A 19,637-nucleotide genomic window follows, 5' to 3' on the forward strand; every position below is an offset into this window, starting at 1 on the left:
GATTGATTGAATTGTACTGCTCGAAATATGCAATTGTACATGCTGTACTGCATGTTTCCAGCTGGAAAAGAAATTGCAAAATAAATCACTGAGTGAGGTACTTCCGGACCTTTGGCTGCAAAAGAAACTTTTAAGTTGAAATGGTGTATGTGCTTAAATGTCTACATTCATAAATAACCTATGAAACAATTCTAAAATATTAGAAAGAATACAATATAAATGTAATTGTTGTATACAAATGTTAGAATTAAATTTGTCTGAATTTTAATTGATCCTGCCCCATCTAGTGACAGGACTAGTCACTGCAGGGTGCAACTGCCTCCATTGACTACCGTCTGCCACTAAGTGGAGCCAAAGACTGTTCCGAATGGGAGCTAGCAGAAATGGCTACTGGAGAGTCAAAAAAATTCTCAAAACCTTGAAAGGACAGGAAAGGGAATTCTTTGGGTTGGGTGAAGCAGGGAAGGGGAGGTAGTGTCAGTGGCGAGAAAGGGCTGAGGACAGTGACAGGAGCGGAGAAGAAGGACTGAGCGCAGAAACATGAGAAGTCTTGAGCAGGTAGTACAGGATGTATGTGGGGCATAATGTTAAACTGAAACTCCCAATGTTAAAGATGTTGTCACAATTTTATTAGTGACCTTAAAGTGAAACAAAGTAAATGTCGGAAGGATGCTCCTAATGACTGAAATACAGAACCAAGAGTCGAAGGACATGGAGTAGGCCATTTAGGACTGTAATTAGGAAAAATGTCTTTACCCAGGCAGTGGTGAGGCTGTGGGATTCTGCTACAGAAAGAGGTTGATGCCAAAACAATGTTTTCAAGAATAAGACAGTAGTTATTATTTTGTATTATTGTTGTTAAGGGATCAAAGGGTATGGAAAGAAAGCAGGAACGGGTGACGGAGTTGGATAATCAGCCTTGATCACATTGAATGGAAAAGCATGCATTGAAGTGTCAAATGGTCAGCCCCAATTTTCTGTAAAATGACATTACACAGTAAGGCCTTATTTACTTCGTGCTTTTTTAAAAAAAAATGTTCATCCATGCAGTGAGGGTGTTGCTGGCTAGGCTGGCATTTATTGCCCAACCTTAATTACCCAGAGGGCAGTTCAAGGTCAACCATATTATGTGATTGTGGATTCACATGTAGGCTAGACCAAGTAAGGATGGCATTTTCCTTCCCTAAAGGATGTTGGTAAAATAGATGTGATTTTCTGACTACCAACAATAGATTCATGGTTGTCATTAGATTCTTAATTCCAGATTTTTATTGAATGTAAAATCCACTATCTGCTGTGGTGGGATTCGAACCTTAGTCTCCAGAACGTTACCTGAGATTCAGCATTAACAGTCTAGTGGTGATAATGCAAAGCCATCACCTCCCTATTTTCCCACTAATTGTTTTACAGTCAGAATTTTTGAAATATAGGAAATGCAGCAGCCAGCATACAAACAAGTCTCAAATGACCATACAATAATTACCATCATCTAAGTTTGGTGATCTAATTGTAAATGAAGCATTAAATATTCGCTAGAGCATAGGATAATTTTGCTTCTATATTGGGATCTTTTATGTTGACCCATTTGGCCTGTAATGTCACATCCAAAAGACAACACCTCTGAGAGTACAGCACTCCGTGTGGTACATCGAAGAAAGAGCTTATTTAAGGAAGGATGTAAATGTGTTGGAAACAGTTTAAAATAAGGTTTACCAGACTGATATCTGGAATGGACAGGTTGTCTTGAGGAAAGCATCCATTGGAGTTTAGTGGGTAACTTGATAAACGTGATCCTGAGTAGTATTGACCAGCTGCATGTCTAGAAGACATTACCTCTTCCACAGGATTGAGAACTAGCATTCAAAGATGAAAAATTGTTTTCTCTCAGGCGATCTTGAGTCTTTGCTTACACAACTTTGAAAAAAATGACTTCCAGAATCCGTGTCTCTTTAAGGTTGTTAAATAAATTCTTGGTGTTGTGTTGATGAGAGTTTTTTAGAATTAGGTTGTGGGAATATGGGATAATCAGGTCAACCATTTATTTAATGGCAGAGCAGGCTCTTAAGGCCAAGTAGGCTGGTCCATCTCATTTGTATGTTGGTATGGGTTGAGGTAGAGGCAAAGTAGTGTCACTAATCTAAAATTAGGTGATCTTATGGATAACATGTTGGAAGTTCACAAGATTGCAAGCAGTCTTGTTCAATCCCGGACAGTTGGCCGCATGAAGCATTGGTAGCTTCAGTCTTCCCAACGTGATGACCAGGATCTTGTTGGAGAGATCAGTTAGGTTAAGCAAAGGAATGTCATGCGTAGAATTGACATTTGTAAGAGTCAGTTTGTAGCAGTCATGACTGGAACCTCCGTGACGCTAGTCAATTGTATTTTCCTACTGCTGGCTAACTCTCCTCAGACTACAGACCTAACCTGAGATTTTTGTAATCTGCAAGTTTAATATTGAGCTGTATGTTGTATCTACCACTTCAGGCAGTAACGTCCTTTAAACGTTTGGAATTTGTTGACTTAAACTTTAAAAAACCGTTTTCTCTCAGTGAAATGAATGCTTGATGTTTGGAATCTAATCTAAAGCTATTTTGACTGTAGGTGTCATATACCAGTGGCAGGGCATCCTATTCTTGGCATTGCGAATGCTGAGGGAAGTCTGGAACTGCGTAGTTTGACACAATGTGAGGTATGTGGATTCATTGTTCTATAGGGTTATTAAGGAAACTTTTGAGATGCTAATCATCTTTTACATTTATATTGCATTTGCAGAGTAACCTCTATTATCTGAAGTATGCAGGCAGGGAGTGTTTTGTTCGGTTAATCGAATGCCGGATAAGCGAATGCTGGGTAACATCGTTAAGCCAAGCATTGGTACTTTGCGATCTTGCTCGATAATAGAGGTTCCTCTGTATTGGTAGAATATGCATCTCAATACATTTTAGCTAATGCTTTAACTGAATTTAACGTCTGCTGGGATGTGGCCACTGTCTCCAGTTCACCCCACGATGTATTGTTAGTTGTGGAAAAAGAGGTTGAAGCAGTTATCAAAGTTTTGCATTAGAGAAATAGGCAATTTATGTTGAAATCCTGAGTTCTGATGAAAGGTCATCAAAGTGAAATGCGAACTTGCTTTCTTTCAGATACTATCTGACCTGAGTTCTCCAGCTGGAAGAATAATAAGCTGGTCGTGATAATGTCTGTAATGCCAGAAATGCTTCAGAAGGTTATATTGGTTGAAGCTTAATATTTAAAGCTTTTTTTTTTGCTTGATTTTTGTACTATTGTGATATGGACTTGTTTCCATTTTTTTGACCAGTTTGAGTTGGAGGCATAAATTTAACATGCTGCCGTTGGGATTAATTATATTGTTTTACGTAGTCATACAGTACGGAAACAGGCCTTTGGTTCAACTCATCCATGCTGACCAGACATCCAATCTGACCTGGTCCATTTGCCAGCATTTGGCCTCTGTTCATCTAAGCCATTCCTATTCATGCCCATCCAGATGCCTTTTTAAATGCTATAATTATATCCACCTCTGTGACTTCCTTTTGGCAGCTCATTCCATTCATGCACCACCCTCCATGTGGAAAAGTTGCCCTCTGGTCTTTAAGTCTTTCCCTTTTAACCTTAAACCTATACCATCTAGTTTTGGACTCCCTTATTGCGAAAAAAAAACCTTTGGCTATGTGCCCCTCATGATTGTTTTTTTAAAATAGAAGCAGGTTATAGTCTTATTGTTTGCTTTTGTTGAGGGCATAGATTTTAAATCATTTTATACAACTGAGTTTATATAATGACTTAATTTGAAATAACAAAAGTTTTTAAAAAATTGTTTTGGAGCCAGTGTAACGTAGAAGTATATTGTGGAGCTGTTGCTTCAAATTGTTCCCACAATAACTGCTGTTTCTGATAGACTTGCATCTTGAGTCTGACAGCTCAATATACTTTTGTCAGATAGATGTATGGACGCAACAAAGTAGAAAATCATATTTCTGGATGCAATGTGTGCAAACCTCCTTGCACATTCACTTTTGTGAAGTTCTTGCAAAATTACTGTTGTTAATGGCTAAGATTTGAGGTTTAAATGGGTTTATACAATGCTGCTTTATATAATTGCAGTTTCAATTAGTCTTCATTCGTCACCCCCACTTCTCCATCCTGAAATAGGAATAATTTATGGATATTTGGTAAGGGCAAGCATGGTATTGCCTCTAATTCTTCCTTCAGTTGACAAGTTGTAAATAATTACTGTCAAGCCTCAAATTGACACTTGTGGACTTTTATCTCAATCATGAGTTTGATGTCATCAAGGAAGAGGTGAGAATGACAGCTGGAGTTAGGTATTAAAACAGAATTATTTATGGCTCAGTATAATATTTTCTTTCAGTAGAAAAACAGCTGCTCCTTGGAGCCAATGTGCAGTGTTAGCATAGGCCCAGAATGCCTTGCTCTTTCGCTGGATTGGTCATCGGGAAGAGAACAGTAAGTCTTTATTCCTGCCCCTTCCTTTTGTTGAGTTGTGTTTTATGGTATTTCATAGAATAATACAACGCAGGAGACCATTTGACACATCAAGTCTGCACCAGGTCTTTCATGGAACAATTTTGATTAGTCTCGGTTTTGTACTGTTCTCCCTCATGTCCCTGAAATTTACTGCTTTGTGTATGTAACCTTCCCTTTTGAAGGTTTGTATTAAAATTTTTCCCACCATCCTTTTCTCAGTACATTTGCTGTCCTATCCAGTTTTAAAATTAAAAATAACCTTGTATGTATGTTGCCTTTTTCAACGAGCCATTTCTTGACTGTTTGGAACTTGGTATGTGATTAACTAGTTTCAGATCTACCTTATTGTGCAGTGACATTTAGCTGGTGGGGGTAGCATGGGAAAGTGTGAAAAATGCTGGACTGGAAGGAAACAAATGCTGGTGTACAATATGTTGTGTGATTAGTACAGTTTTTACTCAATAAAATGTGGAAAAACTCTTCTTCAAACTTGTATCTCTGTGTCCATTATAAATATTCAGAGAAGCTACATTGGCCATGACTTATAACTGTCTGTTCTTTGTGAGCTCTGACCCAAAAAGAACTTAGTCCATTATACATTCACCTCACCACCAATTTATCCTGTTGGGTCAACTGTTGTCTGGAAATGATGTCACCCAACATTCAATCTAGTTCTTCCTATGTGTAACACCTATTAGCTCCCCAGTCTATCTAAAAGCAATAATTGGAGGTAATACAGTCTATTCCATTCTTTATTTCATAGGAAGTTAAGCAAATATCCTTCAATTTTGCATTTCTTTAAAGTATATTGACCCAGTATTTTAAGCCTTATCATTAAGCTAAGATACTTTACTATATCCCCATACAATGTAGAGGTAGTGAAGGTTGCTCAGCCAGTTGGATTGATCTTGCTCTTCATCGGACTAATTTGTTGCTAACAAATAGCAAAAATGCTATAACTGCCACCCTGATTAATGTGGATTTTGCTAAAAGGAAGTTTCTTTAAAAAGTAGATTTTGTGATTACTTCATTCCCTTGCCCTTGCACACTGTCAAATTAATGTGTAAGTATTGCATAAAATTCTTATTGCTGCTACTATGTTTTCTGGTCTTGGAACTGAATGTTCCTTTGTGCAATATAAGAGTTTTAATTCAGTGGTATTTTCCCTTCTCTGCTAAAGTGAGCCGCTGAAAATCATCAGTAGTGACTCAAAAGGCTACCTGAGCCTCCTTTCTGTGGATGGGTATAGATCAACACTAGATATAGTCTCTCACTGGAAGGCACATGACTTTGAAGCTTGGATTGCAGCTTTCGACTACTGGAACACAGATTTTGTTTATTCAGGTAGGTTTACGGAGTCCTCCTGAGCAATTGTGAAAAGATCAGCCCAAATGTGCTTTTTCTTATCTGTGCATGAGTTGAACTTTTGTTTTTACATCTTAATTTTGATTTTTCACCCCCCAACCCTGAAGTTGTTGCACAGTTGTATTCTGTCCTCTAGTACTGTATCCCCCAAGTGACTATATTCCCCTCATCTAAGTATAGATAATTCAGACTACTGTATTTCATAATATTTTGAACTGAATGGAAAGAGAACATATCATCTGGGTCAGGATTTGCCCCCTCCGGTTTCAGAATTCCGGCATCGTGTGCAATAGGGCTCAAAAGCCTGTCTTAAGTGGTGAATGTTTGAAGTGACCAGATTCAGATTCCATTGTTAGAGGTGGCCAGTTAAAGGGTTGAGCTTGCTGCCCAATTTAGAACAGCAACTGAATTCTTTAAGATGGAGGACTAATAGATTCTTCCAGAACTGAAGAAGCAACAAAGTCTGCCTTTTTAGGTAAGTTAAAGGGAGGCTGTGCTCTGTCCTCAAGTTATTTAACTTTATATTTTTTAAAAAATGGCCTCAGCAAGTTGAACTGTGACTATAGTAGAAGCTTGGCAAGGAGGAAGGGGCTCTGTTTTTTTTTTACTCAGGACTGGCACAAGTGTTTAAGTGACAGTTTTTTCCTTCATTTTTGCACTTGACAGTTTGTCAACCTGAGAGTAGAATCTGGGAACAAGATGGCTGGGACCTAATGATCTTACTGTAGGGCTATCTATATTTGTTGGGTGGCAGTGTCTCAGTGGTTAGATTAGATTACTTATAGTGTGGAAACAGGCCCTTCGGCCCAACAAGTCCACACCGCCCCGCCGAAGCGCAACCCACCCATACCCCTACCCCTACATTTACCCCTAACCTAAACACTACGGGCAATTTAGCATGGCCAATTCACCTGACCTGCACATCTTTTGGATTGTGGGAGGAAACCGGAGCACCCGGAGGAAACCCACGCAGACACAGGGAGAACTTACTGGAGGGCTATCTATATTTGTTGGGTGGCAGTGTCTCAGTGGTTAGCACTGCTGCTTCACAGTACCAGTGAACTGGGTTCAATTCTACCCTCCAATTGTCTGTGTAGAGTTTGCACATTCTGTCTGTGTTTGCGTGGATTTCCTCTGGGTGCTCTGGTTTCTCCTCAGTCCAAAGGGTATGCAGGTTAGGTGGATTGTTCATGCGAAATTGCCCATAGTGTCCTGGGGTGGATTAGGTGGATTAGGCATGGGCAATGCGGGGTTATAGGGTAGGGGATGGTGTTTGGAGGGTCACTGTGGACTTGATGGGCTGAATGGCCTGTTTCCACACTGGAGATTCTGTGATGTTGCCTAAATAATATTTATTTGGAAGCCTTGTAATCTCAACTGTCAACATGATAGGGCGCACAATCAAAATTTTCTTTATCTACTGCAGTTTTTTTTAATTGAATTCTTTGAGCATCCATATGCTTTCTCAGCACCCCTCATCCTCCCTTTCTCCCCCACCTCCCCAAAGTTTGCTGAGATTTTTACATACCTGGCCACTGAAACTTCCATGTGAGAACACCTTGACATTGTCTTTCTGGAAAACGTTACAGCTAAGTCAACTCCTGACTTTGTATCTGCACTGAATGTGTCAGCAGGTTAGCAGTCCTCGACAGATATTTCTTTTCCTCCTTAGGCATAGAAACAGTTTGATTTTGGTATGGAAATCATTGTTGCATATTTGAGAAGATGTTCAATTCTTAAGCTGGTAAGAAAATTGTGGCTTTTAAGTTTACTGTCTGTTTTTATTTCCCACTCAAGGTGGAGATGACAGCAAGCTCAAAGGCTGGGATATGAGGATGGGAACTGAGAGACCAATTTTCATCAGCAATGGGTACCGTGCCTGTGTATTTTGTGTTTAACGTGTTGGTTAGTAGGCCAGTATGGCTTTATGGATCTGAATAGGAATTTTCTAATTTAAGGTTTTATACTTGTGATTCTTTGCTTTAAGAATTGTGATTTGTATCAAGCCTAGACAACGGAATACATTCTCAAACGTATTAAACATTCCCACAGTTGGTGTCACTTGGGTCATTTGGAGAGATCCTTTACGCCAATCTGTCTCTTGTAGGTTAAGTTCAGCACGGATTGAATGCTTGGTACAATTCACTCAGTGCACCTCCATGGTCAATGTTCTACTGAGGGCCTTCATCCACAGAAATTAAATTGAGGCTTCTGCAAACTAGGATAAAACTTGCAGGAAGATAAAGGAAAGAATTTTATTTATTCCTTCAGTGGCAATAGTTTCCATAGGCAAAAGGGCAATGATTCAAGCTACTGCATCAGCCAATTCCATGCTTAACTTTGCAGCAATGAATTCATACACTTGCAAGTTCCCTTGTTGTTTTGGTCACAGTGATTTTAGCAAGGACTCTCTTTCACCCCCCCCAATGCTTTCTTTAGATTTGCAATTTTATTGTGTTCTTCTGTACAGAGAGAATCAAAGTTCAATTTGTAAGAACCAGATCAAACCATCATTCAGTTATGTCAAGGGGATAGCATAGACCCTAACATTTATCTTATTTAAAGGGAAGTGTAAGATGCTGTATTCCAGATGTAATTCAATTGGCTTTGCTACTTGGTGTTAACCGAAACACACTTTATTCTTTATTCTTCATTCTCCTAATCAAAATACGAACAAAAGAAGAATTGGTATAAGCTTAACTTCTGAGGAAATGTTAACTCTGATTTCCTTCCACAAATGCAGCAGTCTCCACAGATTCTGCTAGACCTGAGCTTTTCCAGCAATTTGTTTTTTTGATTTACAGCATCCACAGTTTTTGGTTTTTAATTTTAATTCTATTGGAAAACTTAATGGTAAGATCCTGGGAAGTGTTGCCAAGTAGAGACAGTGGGGTGCAGGTTCATAGTTCCTTGAAAGTGAAGACAGCTAGTGAAGAAGGCATTTGGTACCCTTGCCTTCATTTGTCAGTGCACTGAGTCTAGGAGTTGGGAGATCATTTTGTGCCTGTACATGACATTGGTTAGGCCACTTTTGGAATACTGCATTCAATTTTTGGTTTCCCTGCTTATAGGAAGGATGTTGTGAAACTTGAAAGATTTACAAGGATGTTGCCAGGGTTGGAGGGTTTAAACAATTGGGAGATGCTGAATAGGCTGGGGATATTTTCCCTGGAGCATCAGAGGCTGAGGCATGACCATAGAGGTTTATAAAATCATGGGCATAGATAGGATGAATAGGACGCCCAGGGTAGGGGTGTCCATAATCAGAGGGTATAGGTTTGAGGTGAGAGGGGAAAAATTTTAAAAAGGACCTAAGGAGCAACTTTTCATGCATGATTGTGGTGCATGTATGGTTTGAACTGCCAGAGGAAGTGGTGGAGGCTGGTACAATTACACTATTTAAAAAGCATCTAGATGGGTACATGAATAGGAAAGGCTTATGGGTGAAGTGCTGGCAAATGGGACTAGATTACTTTAGGATATTGGGTCGAATTGGAGTGAAGCATCTGTTCCCATGCTGTACATCAGACTCGAACAATTGATTATTTAACTACTGAAAAGTAACTGTTTCAATATAGTAGCATCCCACAACCAACTTCAAAACTCCAATTACAGAATGCTAAACAAGCAGGCTGCTTCTCTTGTTCAAGCTTTCTTTATAAAACAAAGAACCAAGACCCCTCACGCTGTTAACTTTATTCTTTCTGAAGAGGCAGTTCATCTATGGCTTAAAACCTCTGAGGACAAAATACACCTGTTTAAAACCATTGTAATGTCATAAATATCTGTCTGTGTAGAATGATTAACAGAGAGGGCAGCTAGTTGAGATTTCTTATTTCCTTCCTGTTAATCAAAACTATTGCACTACATAGTCATAGAGATGTACAGCATGGAAAGAGACCCTTTGGTCCCACTCATCCATGCTGACCAGATATCCTCAACTAATCCAGTCCCATTTAGAGTCCTATGCCAGCATTTAGCCCGTACCCTCTAAGCCCTTCCTATTCATGTACCCACCCAGATGTCTTTTAATTGTTGTAATTGTACCAACCTTCTCCACTTCCTCTGGAAGCTCATTCCGTGCACACAATATCCTCTGCGTCAAAAAGTTACCTCTATCACTTTTTAAAATTGCTCCTCCCCCACCCTGAACCTATGCCCTCTAGTTCTGGATTCTCCCACCCGAGGGAAAATACCTAGTCTATTTACCCTATCCATGCCCCTCATGATTTTATAAACCTCTAAGGTCACTCCTCAGTCTCCGACACTCCAGGGAAAACAGCCCGAGTCTATTCAGCCTCTCCCTATAGCTCAAACCCTCCAACCTTGGCAACATCCTTGTAAATCTTTTGTGAATCCTTTCATGTTTCACAACATCCTTCCCATAGGAGGGAGATCAGAGTTGCGTGCAGTATTCCAATTAAAATTCACTGACAATTACTATGGAATCTTCTCAGTGAATTAGACGTCACAGGAGAATCTGCCCTGTCTTCAGTCGACATCATGAGTAACGATCAAGAATAGAAATGTGGGCTGACATTTCTCAAGCCTTAGCCTAGGGACATTTGAGTCCAGCTGTACTGCTTCTGCCCCACATGCTATTTGAGGTAGCAGGTTTTGCTGAGTCAGCTTTGAACTTGGGAACTGCCAGTTGTAATGCAGTCTTTACCAGCTGAAGTTTTCAAAACGTTTGCATTGAAAAGGGAATAGAAAAGACTAATTTTTAGTAATTGGTTTTCAGGCACTCAATGGGAGTGTGCAGCATCCAAAGCAACCCCCACAAAGAACATATCCTGGCTACAGGAAGGTAAGATTTCTGCTCAACTTAGTAGAAACATAGCAACTGCTTATTGTGTGAAGGTCCTTTTTCTGTTACTATGAAGGTGACTCAAACTTTGCCCCAGTTTGTCTTTGGGCACTAGTAAGGACAATAATTGAAACATTGCCAAAGTACAAAATTTGATCAATGCAGGCACCTACTATGCACTTTTATTTTATATATTCCATTCCATTCCATTGATCTCTTTGCCAATTTGTAGTGACTGGTCTCTGTTGTTATTGTTAAAAGGCTGCCACAATTGTCATAAAAGCTGAATTTTTATAAATAAAACATGCAACACAAATTTGTTACAAGAATATTGAAAAGTTTATTTTAATTCCAGCTCTTGTAGTATATAGTTTGAGTAACTATTGAAGCAAACTAATTTGTTTCTTTGCCAATGATGTGAAGTCTTTTTCTCATTGCAGTTATGATGAACATGTTCTTATCTGGGATTCCCGGCAGATGAAACAGCCTTTGGCAGATACTCACGTCCATGGAGGTGTCTGGAGAGTGAAGTGGCATCCAACTCAAGAGCATCTGCTGCTTGCAGCATGCATGCACAATGGGTACCACATCTTGGACTGTGAGGGGGTGCATAATGACTCTTTAGCAGGTGGGAGCTATAAAGCTAAAAGGTGTCTTATAAAGATTGACATCTAGCCACTAACATCAAAGTATTGTGCAACAATCAGCTTACCTGCTGTCTTCCAGTAGCTTAGTAACTGAACTGTTAGTTGCAGTACTAAACCACATTGGTTCAATTCTTTTGTGAGTTATCTCAGCTGAGATTGCAATTTGAATGGTACATCTGATCTCTGTGCCCCTGGGCTAGGTCAGTGAAGAAATCAGCCAGATGATTTGCTATTCATTGCTAAATAGCATCCATGTTGATGTTAATATGGGTGGGATTAATTTCAGCTACAATGACTGATGTGGTCTTGTGCATGAAGAGTACTTAGTTGGTCAAGGTAGCAGAGAACTGCTGACTGTTTCGGAACTGTACCCAGCAAACAACTCATTTAATCTCTGTTAGGTGATACAAATTTTATTTTATTTTGATCTGGACCTGCTTGAAGTTTAGTTCTGGAATTTGGGTCTTCCTTGTCTTGTTTACTAGCTTAAGTCAGCGCAGCAGCTCTCTGGAAGATGTGGTCTAAAATGGAGACCTTGAGTACAAACTTATTGGATAATATATCCTTGCAATTCGAAGATCATTACCTCAGATTTTGCGTTTTCTAAATCGGGGTGACAGGATTTATAGCAATTTTCACCCTGACTTGCATCGAGCCTTCATAGTGAGATGTTTTGAGTGCAGGAACAAGGGTGTCTTGTTGCAATTATACAAGGTATTGGTGAAGCCACACCCAAATACTGTGTGCAATTTTGGTCTTTCTCTGAAGAAGGCTGCTCTTGCTGTAGAAGAAGTGCAGCGAAGGTTTACCAAATTAATTGAGGTTGGAAGGACTGACATATGAAGGAAGTTTGAATTGGTTAGGATTGTATTCACTGAAACTAAGAATGAGGGGAGATCTAATAGAAAACGATAATGTTCTTAAGGACTAGACAGGTTAGATGCAGGAAGGATGTTTCTGATGGTGGGGAAAGCCCAGAACTAGGTGTCATTGAAGAAAAAGGACTGAGATGAGAAATCTCCTTCACCCAAAGAATGGTGAGCCTGCAAAATTCACAACCACAAAGTATTTGAGGCCAAAATGTTTGGTTTTTAGGAGATAGATAAACTCCTTTGGCTAAAGAGACCAAAGGATATTGGAGGAGGGGTATTAGGGTAATGAGCTTGATGATCAGCTGTGACCATTTTGAAAGATGGAACAAGGTTGAGTGGGTGAATGGCCTATTCCTCCTATGTTTCTATATGAATATGGAATCTCAAGTTTAAGGCTCCATTTCAGGAACTCCATTAACCATGAAAATGTCAATGTTATTGTAGTAGCCAATTCAGTACAAAACAGGTATTTTCTCTATAGTTTCAAAACTTCTCTCATATAATGAATTACTTGAGGTGGAGTGTTTTAAAAACAAAATACTGTGGGTGCTGAAAATTTGAAACAAACTATGCTGGAGAAACTGAACAGGTCTGGCAGCATCTGTGGTGAAGAGAGTTAGTTGTCAGAATAACTCTTCAGAATTCTGTTTAGCCATTACCTAGTTGTGGGATGTATTTTAAGAGGTGATGGCTTTTTGTGTATATAAAAGTATCCGTTTTTATTGGGGAACTTTTGCTAACTTGTGCCTGTGTTCTTGTGCCAATTTAAGTTCTGTTGTGCCTTGGAAATAACACTTGTAGGCTTTTAAGTTTTATTGATAGTTGAGAATTAGAATTCTAATACTGCTACTGAGTCCAGATATTACATACATCCTGCATAAATGCAGAAGCTAATGTTAATAGGTGACTGTATTACCAATAAGGAGGTAGTGAGAATGGAAGAAGTAGGTGTTGAACATCAAAGAATAGCCCTCAAAGCAAAAATCTTGACACCTGGTGTGGTATAATGAATTTTACAGTTTCATTAGTTACTGTATTTACACTGGCAATGTAGGTGTACAAATTATAAAGTTCAAATAAAGGTAATTACTCTTTGTTCATTAATGACAGCAGTTAAAATACATGAAGTGAAATTCTCTTCCTAATGGGAATTCTGACATGACATTGACTGCAATGATGCAAGAACATAATCCACTTTCTCTCACTGGCAATGAGGGATTGTGATGTATATAGCCACACCCACATTGTGAAACTTTTTTAACTTCTCATCAGGTACACATTTTTATTTTCATCCAAAAGGGTTTTTTTCTGTTGTGTAAGCAGTGTGCGAATTGAATTAATCTGGGAGGCCTTGTTGTCAAATGGGGCAAAGATAAGGTTAGATGTAGATGTGCCTTCTAATCTCAATACAGCAATGTAATGTATAACTCAGGCAGACAGATTTGGTTTGTTAACCCGCACTTGTAAACGGAGAAATAGATCATATCCTTTTGAAATTTCAATCCTAAGGCTCTGTTTGTATTCTTAGCTTACTTGTAGAATGCCAATTTTCTTAAACTTTATTTTTCAAAAATTAAATCTGATGCCTTTCCTTCCAGCTGCTCGCGACAAAGGAATCCCTATTCTTTATTCCTACATATTGCACAACTCATTGGCTTATGGAGCAGATTGGTCAAGACTATCACTTCATCCACAGCTCAACGCTGACCATCGCCCTGTATCATCATCAGGTGAAATTCAGAGCAAAACTGAACATGAGCAAGGAGTAAAGGAAGCTAAGGTCAAGTTCCAGCACCTGAAGATTCAATACGAGTCTCCCACTGGCTTATTTGATATGGTTGTAGAAGATGAGTCAGATGATTATAGAGATGAGTTGCCTGACAGTTTGCAGGCCAGTGGTACATCTCTCCAACTGAATATGGACCCTGTAGTAAAGCAGCACAATCCTGACTCTGGTGTAAATTGGACTAAAAGTAAAGCCAGTCTTTTGGCTACATGTTCTTTTTATGACCATATCTTGCATGTTTGGAGATGGGAAAGAAGTAATATTGTCATCTAGTTGACGTTTCATGAAAAATTCATTTTTAAAGTATTAAATTTGCAAAACTCATGTGTGGAGGAGTAGAAGAGATGGACTTGCTGGTTTTGATGTACTATAGCAATATTACAAGGTCAGGCACTTATGTGACAAAGGTGGAGTAATATTCCAATATAGATGTGGCAGGTTTATGTGACTGGCATTTCCTGACCTCTTCACTGAGTCCAGCAGGAGTCCAGGTATATCTAAATATACAATTAATTAGTCAGTTACATGAAACATTTAATACTTAATGGTCTGTAAATAATTCAGAAACATGATATGAATTGTAAAACCAGCAACCTCTATAGCCTTTGTGGTGGCACCGGGCATACCAAAAGAGGTTAAAACAAAAATTAAATGAGTGGTTTTTGGAAGACATCCAAATCTCTTAGATTTCTTTGTTATTATTTGTGATTTTAAAAAAAAATCTTAAGTTTTTGGTGTCATACCTATCTATTACCTCAGGCAATCAGACAAAAGTTGGTGCTTCACAAACTTATCTTGGACAATGATGTGTGGCTGGTAAAACATTTGAACTGGAATAACTTTTATGGTGAGATGACAATCTATGCAATTGATCCTCCTTGAAACAAACCTTAACCCTTTAGTCCTGTGGGCTTTGCTCTGTAAAATCTCAAACCTCACCAAGTTCTTGTTGAAGGCCGCTTTGGGATTTGCTGCAAATCTATTGTAGTCAGGTCTGAATAAATTGATTTTACTGAAGTGTTTTGTCAAAAACTATTTTTGTCTCAATTTTTCTATGACTGCCTTTATTGTATAAATTAGTTTGTAAATATATGTAAACTTTTGTTCCAGAATAAATTACATATTTAATTGTTTGATCATGCTTGAACAGCCTCTCTTTATGCTTAACTTTTATTTTCTTGAAAGATGATGTTAGTTTCTTCACATCCAGGTATTTTTCTGAGGAAATCTTGCAATGATGCTCTTTGCCAATTTGACTATAGTTCCTATCCTTCATCCTTTTGGGAGAAGTAGTTTCTCCTCAACTGTTTTAAATTTGCTACCCCTTAACTGAAGACTATGACCTCTTGTCCTAGAATGCCTCACAAGAAGTAGCATCCATCCACATTTATTTTATCTAACCTTTTATCTTGAATACCTCAATTTGAAAATTAGATTGGTAGATAAGTGAGGTGGGGTATTGTAGGGGAGAATGATTCTTAGTTTTCAGCCCATTCTACTATTTTATTCTCTGTTCTTAATTTGAGCTATGTTGCTCCAATGTGAGTTCCAGTAGCAGTTGTTTGTTTTTTCAGTAAGAAACTTTGCAGCGTTCTGGACTTAACAGAATATAACAATTCCAGTTTCAAATCAGACTGAATCTTTTTGTTGATGATTGGATTATTCCCATTTATACTTGCTGTCAGCCCAGTTCTTTGTCTACTTGGCATCCACTTTTGTTTTGAACCCTTGTATTTTGAGGTAACCTTCAAGAAATGTATAAAATCTTGAGTATAGATAGTTAATGGCAGTTTTCAAGACGAGGGGAGTGGGGGCACGGGGATTTCAAGACGAGGGGACACATTTTTGAAGTGAAATTTAACGAAGGCACAGGAACAATTTTTTTAAGAGGGTGGTTTGCATATGGAATGAGCTTTCTGAAGTGTTGGATGTGGGTCCAATTACAATATTTAAAAGGATTCTGGCTGGGTATATGAATAGGCAGGGTGTGGAAGATATGGGCCAAATGCAATTATATTTATTTCAGATATTTGGTCGGTGTGGACAAGCAAGAGTGGTCTGTTTCTGTGCTGTACATCTGAGAGTCTAACATTTGACTCAGTAAACCATGAGACTTGGTGGATTGTACCCTGAAGACTAAGCTACCATCACAATCCTGCAATTCCATGATATTACTGCACCTGTTGATGCGGAAGAGCCGGTGTTGGACTGCAGTGGACAAAATTAGAATGTAGCTGCAGCTATAGTTCTGCAAATACAGATTCACCCCATAGACTTGTATCTGTGTGTGGTATAGTTGGATGACCTGTGGTGTGATGTGAACCCAAGTCCCAGTTGAAGCCATCCTCATGGATACCAAACTTGGCTATCAGCCTCTGCTTGGCCACTGCGTTGTTACCTATCCTGAAGTCTGCTTTGGAGAATGGCCACCCAAAGATCTGAGGCAGAATGTCCCTGATCACTGCAACAATCAGTGACTCTGCCAATGTCTATCTCATGCTGCAGGCAAGGATGCCATGAGGCATAGTACATTGGTGACCAAGCAGATGCTACGACAAAGAATGAATGGACACTACACAACAATCATCAGACGGGTGTTCCCTCCTAGTTTGGGAACACTTCAGCAGTAAGGGACATTCAGTCTGATCTTCAGATGACTATCCTCCAAGGTGTACTTTGGGATACGCAACAGTGTAGAGTGGCTGAGCAGAGGCTGGTTGCCAAGTTCAGAACCCATGAGGATGGGCTCAAGCCATACTGCAGGAGACCCTACTACACTATCTCTCACACTGACACATGCGCACCTGCAAAGACACTCATTCTCTCCTGTGTGCGCACACAGGTTTATGGGGTGAATTTGTACATTCTTTGTACATTTTTTTTTGCTCAAATAATGCATCTGCAATCTCCAGGCAGTCCATTCATGTAATATTTTGTAAATTCCACTTTGAAAATAGGGCCAGTCACAGGTTGGGATACAGACAGACTCTAATCTCATGCCTGTTAATGCATTGTCGGTGCTGAAATGTTTTAAAACTTAGGACACTCCTACTTCTAGCTGAGGGTCATCTGTGGAATTCTCTTCCATGGAGAGCAGCAATAGCTTTTGATCATCAAGAGTTGATGGTTAGAAGTGGGGGAAAAGGGGAAGAGGTGGTGCAGACAGGAAATAGGAGTGAGGCCACAACCAGATCACCCATGACTCCAAGGAGCTCGCTTCCAACCATTCAAACTGACAACTTGTCCAGCAAGGTGCATCACTCTTTTCAGTCCAAAAGTGTTTTGACGAGGCAGCGTAACAGCAGAGAAGGTGAATGAAGAAACCAGTCCTGCACAATGGATCTCACTATCTTGTAGGTTATCCTGGCCCCATGTGCCCAAAGATCTGTCAGTTGAGAATGAAGCTTCATGGCAGAACTTAAAGCCTTAGCAGACCTCCTTGAATCTAAAGTCAGCTGATTATAATTTAGTTAAGTCTAAAACAGGTTCTTAAATCTGAACGATGCAATAAGTATGTATTCCTTTAAAGATAAAAGCATGACAGCAAAATGTGCATCGAGAAGTTAAAGCAAGTATTACTTTACAGAAAAGAACTGAATGTTGCCACAAAGATTAGTGAGTCTAAGGAGCGAAAGAATGTGTGAATTCAGCAACACAACTCCAGATATAATGAAAGACAAGGTTTAATTAAAATAAAACCATACACCACATGTCTGGATGTAAACACAGGACTTGACATTACTTCTCTTTCAATATTCCAGTCCAGTAAACTATAATTACTTGAGTAATAGCCAGCATGGGTGTAGTTTTAGTGAGATACTATCATACATGGCTACTACTTCCTATTTCTCTCAAAAATCAGTGTAGGAAATAATCCAATTCTTATCAACGTACATAATTTTTTGGAAATAGTTGGAAGAGCTTGCCCTCTTGTGATGGCTCAAAGCCATATTTTTCAAGATTGTTCAGGTCAAAGTTCCCTTCCTGAAAGTCCTTCTCTATTTGTGGAGCAATGGTTTCTGTAAAGAGTGTCTTGGCTGTCAGAGGTTGTTCTGTTCCTTTTGGTGCTTTGTAAGACACATAGGGTTTTAGTTTAAAACCTTCTAAATTAGGGACTACGAACTCGGGCACCATTTTCCTGATTTTGATAAATTTGCCACTGGAAGTAAGTACCCCTGCTGGTTTGGCTCCGCGTGATTTGTAGAAGCTGCGGGGTCCACGCTTGCTTGTGAGTTCTGCTGTCCGGTCAGCTCCACGCACCAAACCCCGTGCCAGATTGGATAGTAATCCCATGTTACACCTAACAAAGAAAGATAAGGAGAGACATAGGTGATCTGAATAGTTTCTGGAGCTAAAGTCAAGGCCTTGAAAAAATATCCCCCAAAAGTAATTTGTTGCGTTCCCAATTCAAATTCAGAAAACTTGCTCCAAGAAAGGAGTTGTGTAACAGTAACATTCAGAATAAGTGCAACACAAATGGAGATTATGTGGTGAAAAGACCTCTAAGAACAACTCCACAGGTTTCAACTGAGTTACTGAAATTAATCCTTTGGTGGTCTGGCCTTGTGTTCATATGACACCAGAATGTGATTGTCTCTAGGATGCATTCTTAAATGGCCTATTAAATGAGCAACCCATTTAGTTGCACCAAACCATTACAAAGTCTAAAATAAAAATACTACATTTACAACAGCACAAGTGTATGTACATCACATGAACTACAGCAGTTCAAAGAATTATCAATAAATTTGGCCTCACCAGCACTATTCACACCCTGTAAGCTCATCCATAAAAAGATGGACAATCAGAGCCATGACTATTAGAATTTCAAAGCCAGGGTGCAAGAGTTTGATCCAGTGACAATGAGGAACAGTTATATTGTTCCAAGTCAGAATGATGCAGCTTGGAGTACAACTTGGTCTTCTCATGTATTTACAGTCATCATTCTTCTAGGTACTAGACGTTATAGGTTTGGAAGATGTTGAAAAAGCATTGATAAAATGCTGCATCTTGTCGATATTTCACTGTGCAGCCATGCCATACTATACTAGTGAAAGCAGAGAATGTTTAAAGTTGGCCTGATCATGCAGCTTGATTTTATCTTGGATGATGCAAGCTTATTGGAGCTGCACTCATCCACGGGGGATTCAGCAGCGACTTCATTTACTGTCAAGGTGAGACATTCAGATTCTCTCATATGGAAGATGATCATTCCCTGGCACAAATATAACTTGCCACTTATCAACTAAACCAAAGGCTACAATCATTTAAGTAAACAAACAAAACCTCAACTCAGACCTAAGAGGCATCCTCCTTCATTTTAAAATGTGCTCTCCGGTTCTAGACTCCCAACGAGGAGAAATAGCTTACTTGCATCTACTCTGTCTATCCCTTTAAGTTTCAGCAATTTCTCTTCAAACGGTCCCACCATCCCAGGAACATTCTTGAAGAACCTTTGTTCCCACTCCCTCCCGGTCCCCCCCGAGCCCCACGTCCTTTTCCCTGTCTCTCACCATGAACCGTTCCTCCCTCTCGCTCTCCTCGCGCAGGCACGCACTGTGCAGCAATCCGCTCCGTCATTGGTCGCCCGGCTGCGGTCCAATGGCGGTGCGGCTTGTTGCGGCTGTCCGTGGGAGCTGGCCAATGAGGAG

At 39.6% G+C, this 19,637-nt stretch overlaps 2 protein-coding genes across 6 annotated transcripts in view; one reads left to right on the plus strand and one right to left on the minus strand.

The window, feature by feature from the left end:
* Positions 1-15,109, plus strand: part of dph7 (diphthamide biosynthesis 7) — a 27,656-nt gene extending 12,547 nt beyond the window's left edge. For all 3 annotated transcript variants that reach the window (XM_043719896.1, XM_043719897.1, XM_043719898.1), the window contains exons 4-10: positions 2,602-2,689; positions 4,397-4,488; positions 5,690-5,853; positions 7,672-7,744; positions 10,616-10,681; positions 11,122-11,309; positions 13,799-15,109. In XM_043719896.1, the coding sequence (XP_043575831.1) occupies positions 2,602-2,689; positions 4,397-4,488; positions 5,690-5,853; positions 7,672-7,744; positions 10,616-10,681; positions 11,122-11,309; positions 13,799-14,259 (1,132 nt within the window). In that variant the 3' untranslated portion in view covers positions 14,260-15,109. The remainder of the gene's footprint in view (positions 1-2,601; positions 2,690-4,396; positions 4,489-5,689; positions 5,854-7,671; positions 7,745-10,615; positions 10,682-11,121; positions 11,310-13,798) is intronic.
* A 2,544-nt stretch (positions 15,110-17,653) lies between these two features.
* On the minus strand, positions 17,654-19,590 carry mrpl41 (mitochondrial ribosomal protein L41). 3 transcript variants are annotated; one of them, XM_043719905.1, is made up of 2 exons: positions 19,500-19,590; positions 17,654-18,286 (listed from the first exon to the last, which is right to left on the minus strand). In XM_043719905.1, the coding sequence occupies exon 2, from the start codon at positions 18,277-18,279 to the stop codon at positions 17,872-17,874; it is 408 nt and encodes a 135-aa protein (XP_043575840.1). In that variant the 5' UTR covers positions 18,280-18,286; positions 19,500-19,590; the 3' UTR covers positions 17,654-17,871. The 3 variants fall into 3 exon arrangements, with proteins under 3 accessions (XP_043575840.1, XP_043575842.1, XP_043575841.1); XM_043719907.1 differs by lacking the exon at positions 19,500-19,590 and adding an exon at positions 19,357-19,379; XM_043719906.1 differs by lacking the exon at positions 19,500-19,590 and adding an exon at positions 18,745-19,291.
* Positions 19,591-19,637: the final 47 nt, after the last annotated feature.

Source organism: Chiloscyllium plagiosum, chromosome 30 (assembly GCF_004010195.1).
Source record: "Chiloscyllium plagiosum isolate BGI_BamShark_2017 chromosome 30, ASM401019v2, whole genome shotgun sequence".
NCBI lineage: Eukaryota > Metazoa > Chordata > Chondrichthyes > Orectolobiformes > Hemiscylliidae > Chiloscyllium > Chiloscyllium plagiosum.

Excerpts from the sequence above, each read along its gene's own strand:
- mrpl41 (XM_043719905.1), bottom strand. The coding sequence starts at position 18,279 with ATGGGATTACTATCCAATCTGGCACGGGGTTTGGTGCGTGGAGCTGAC.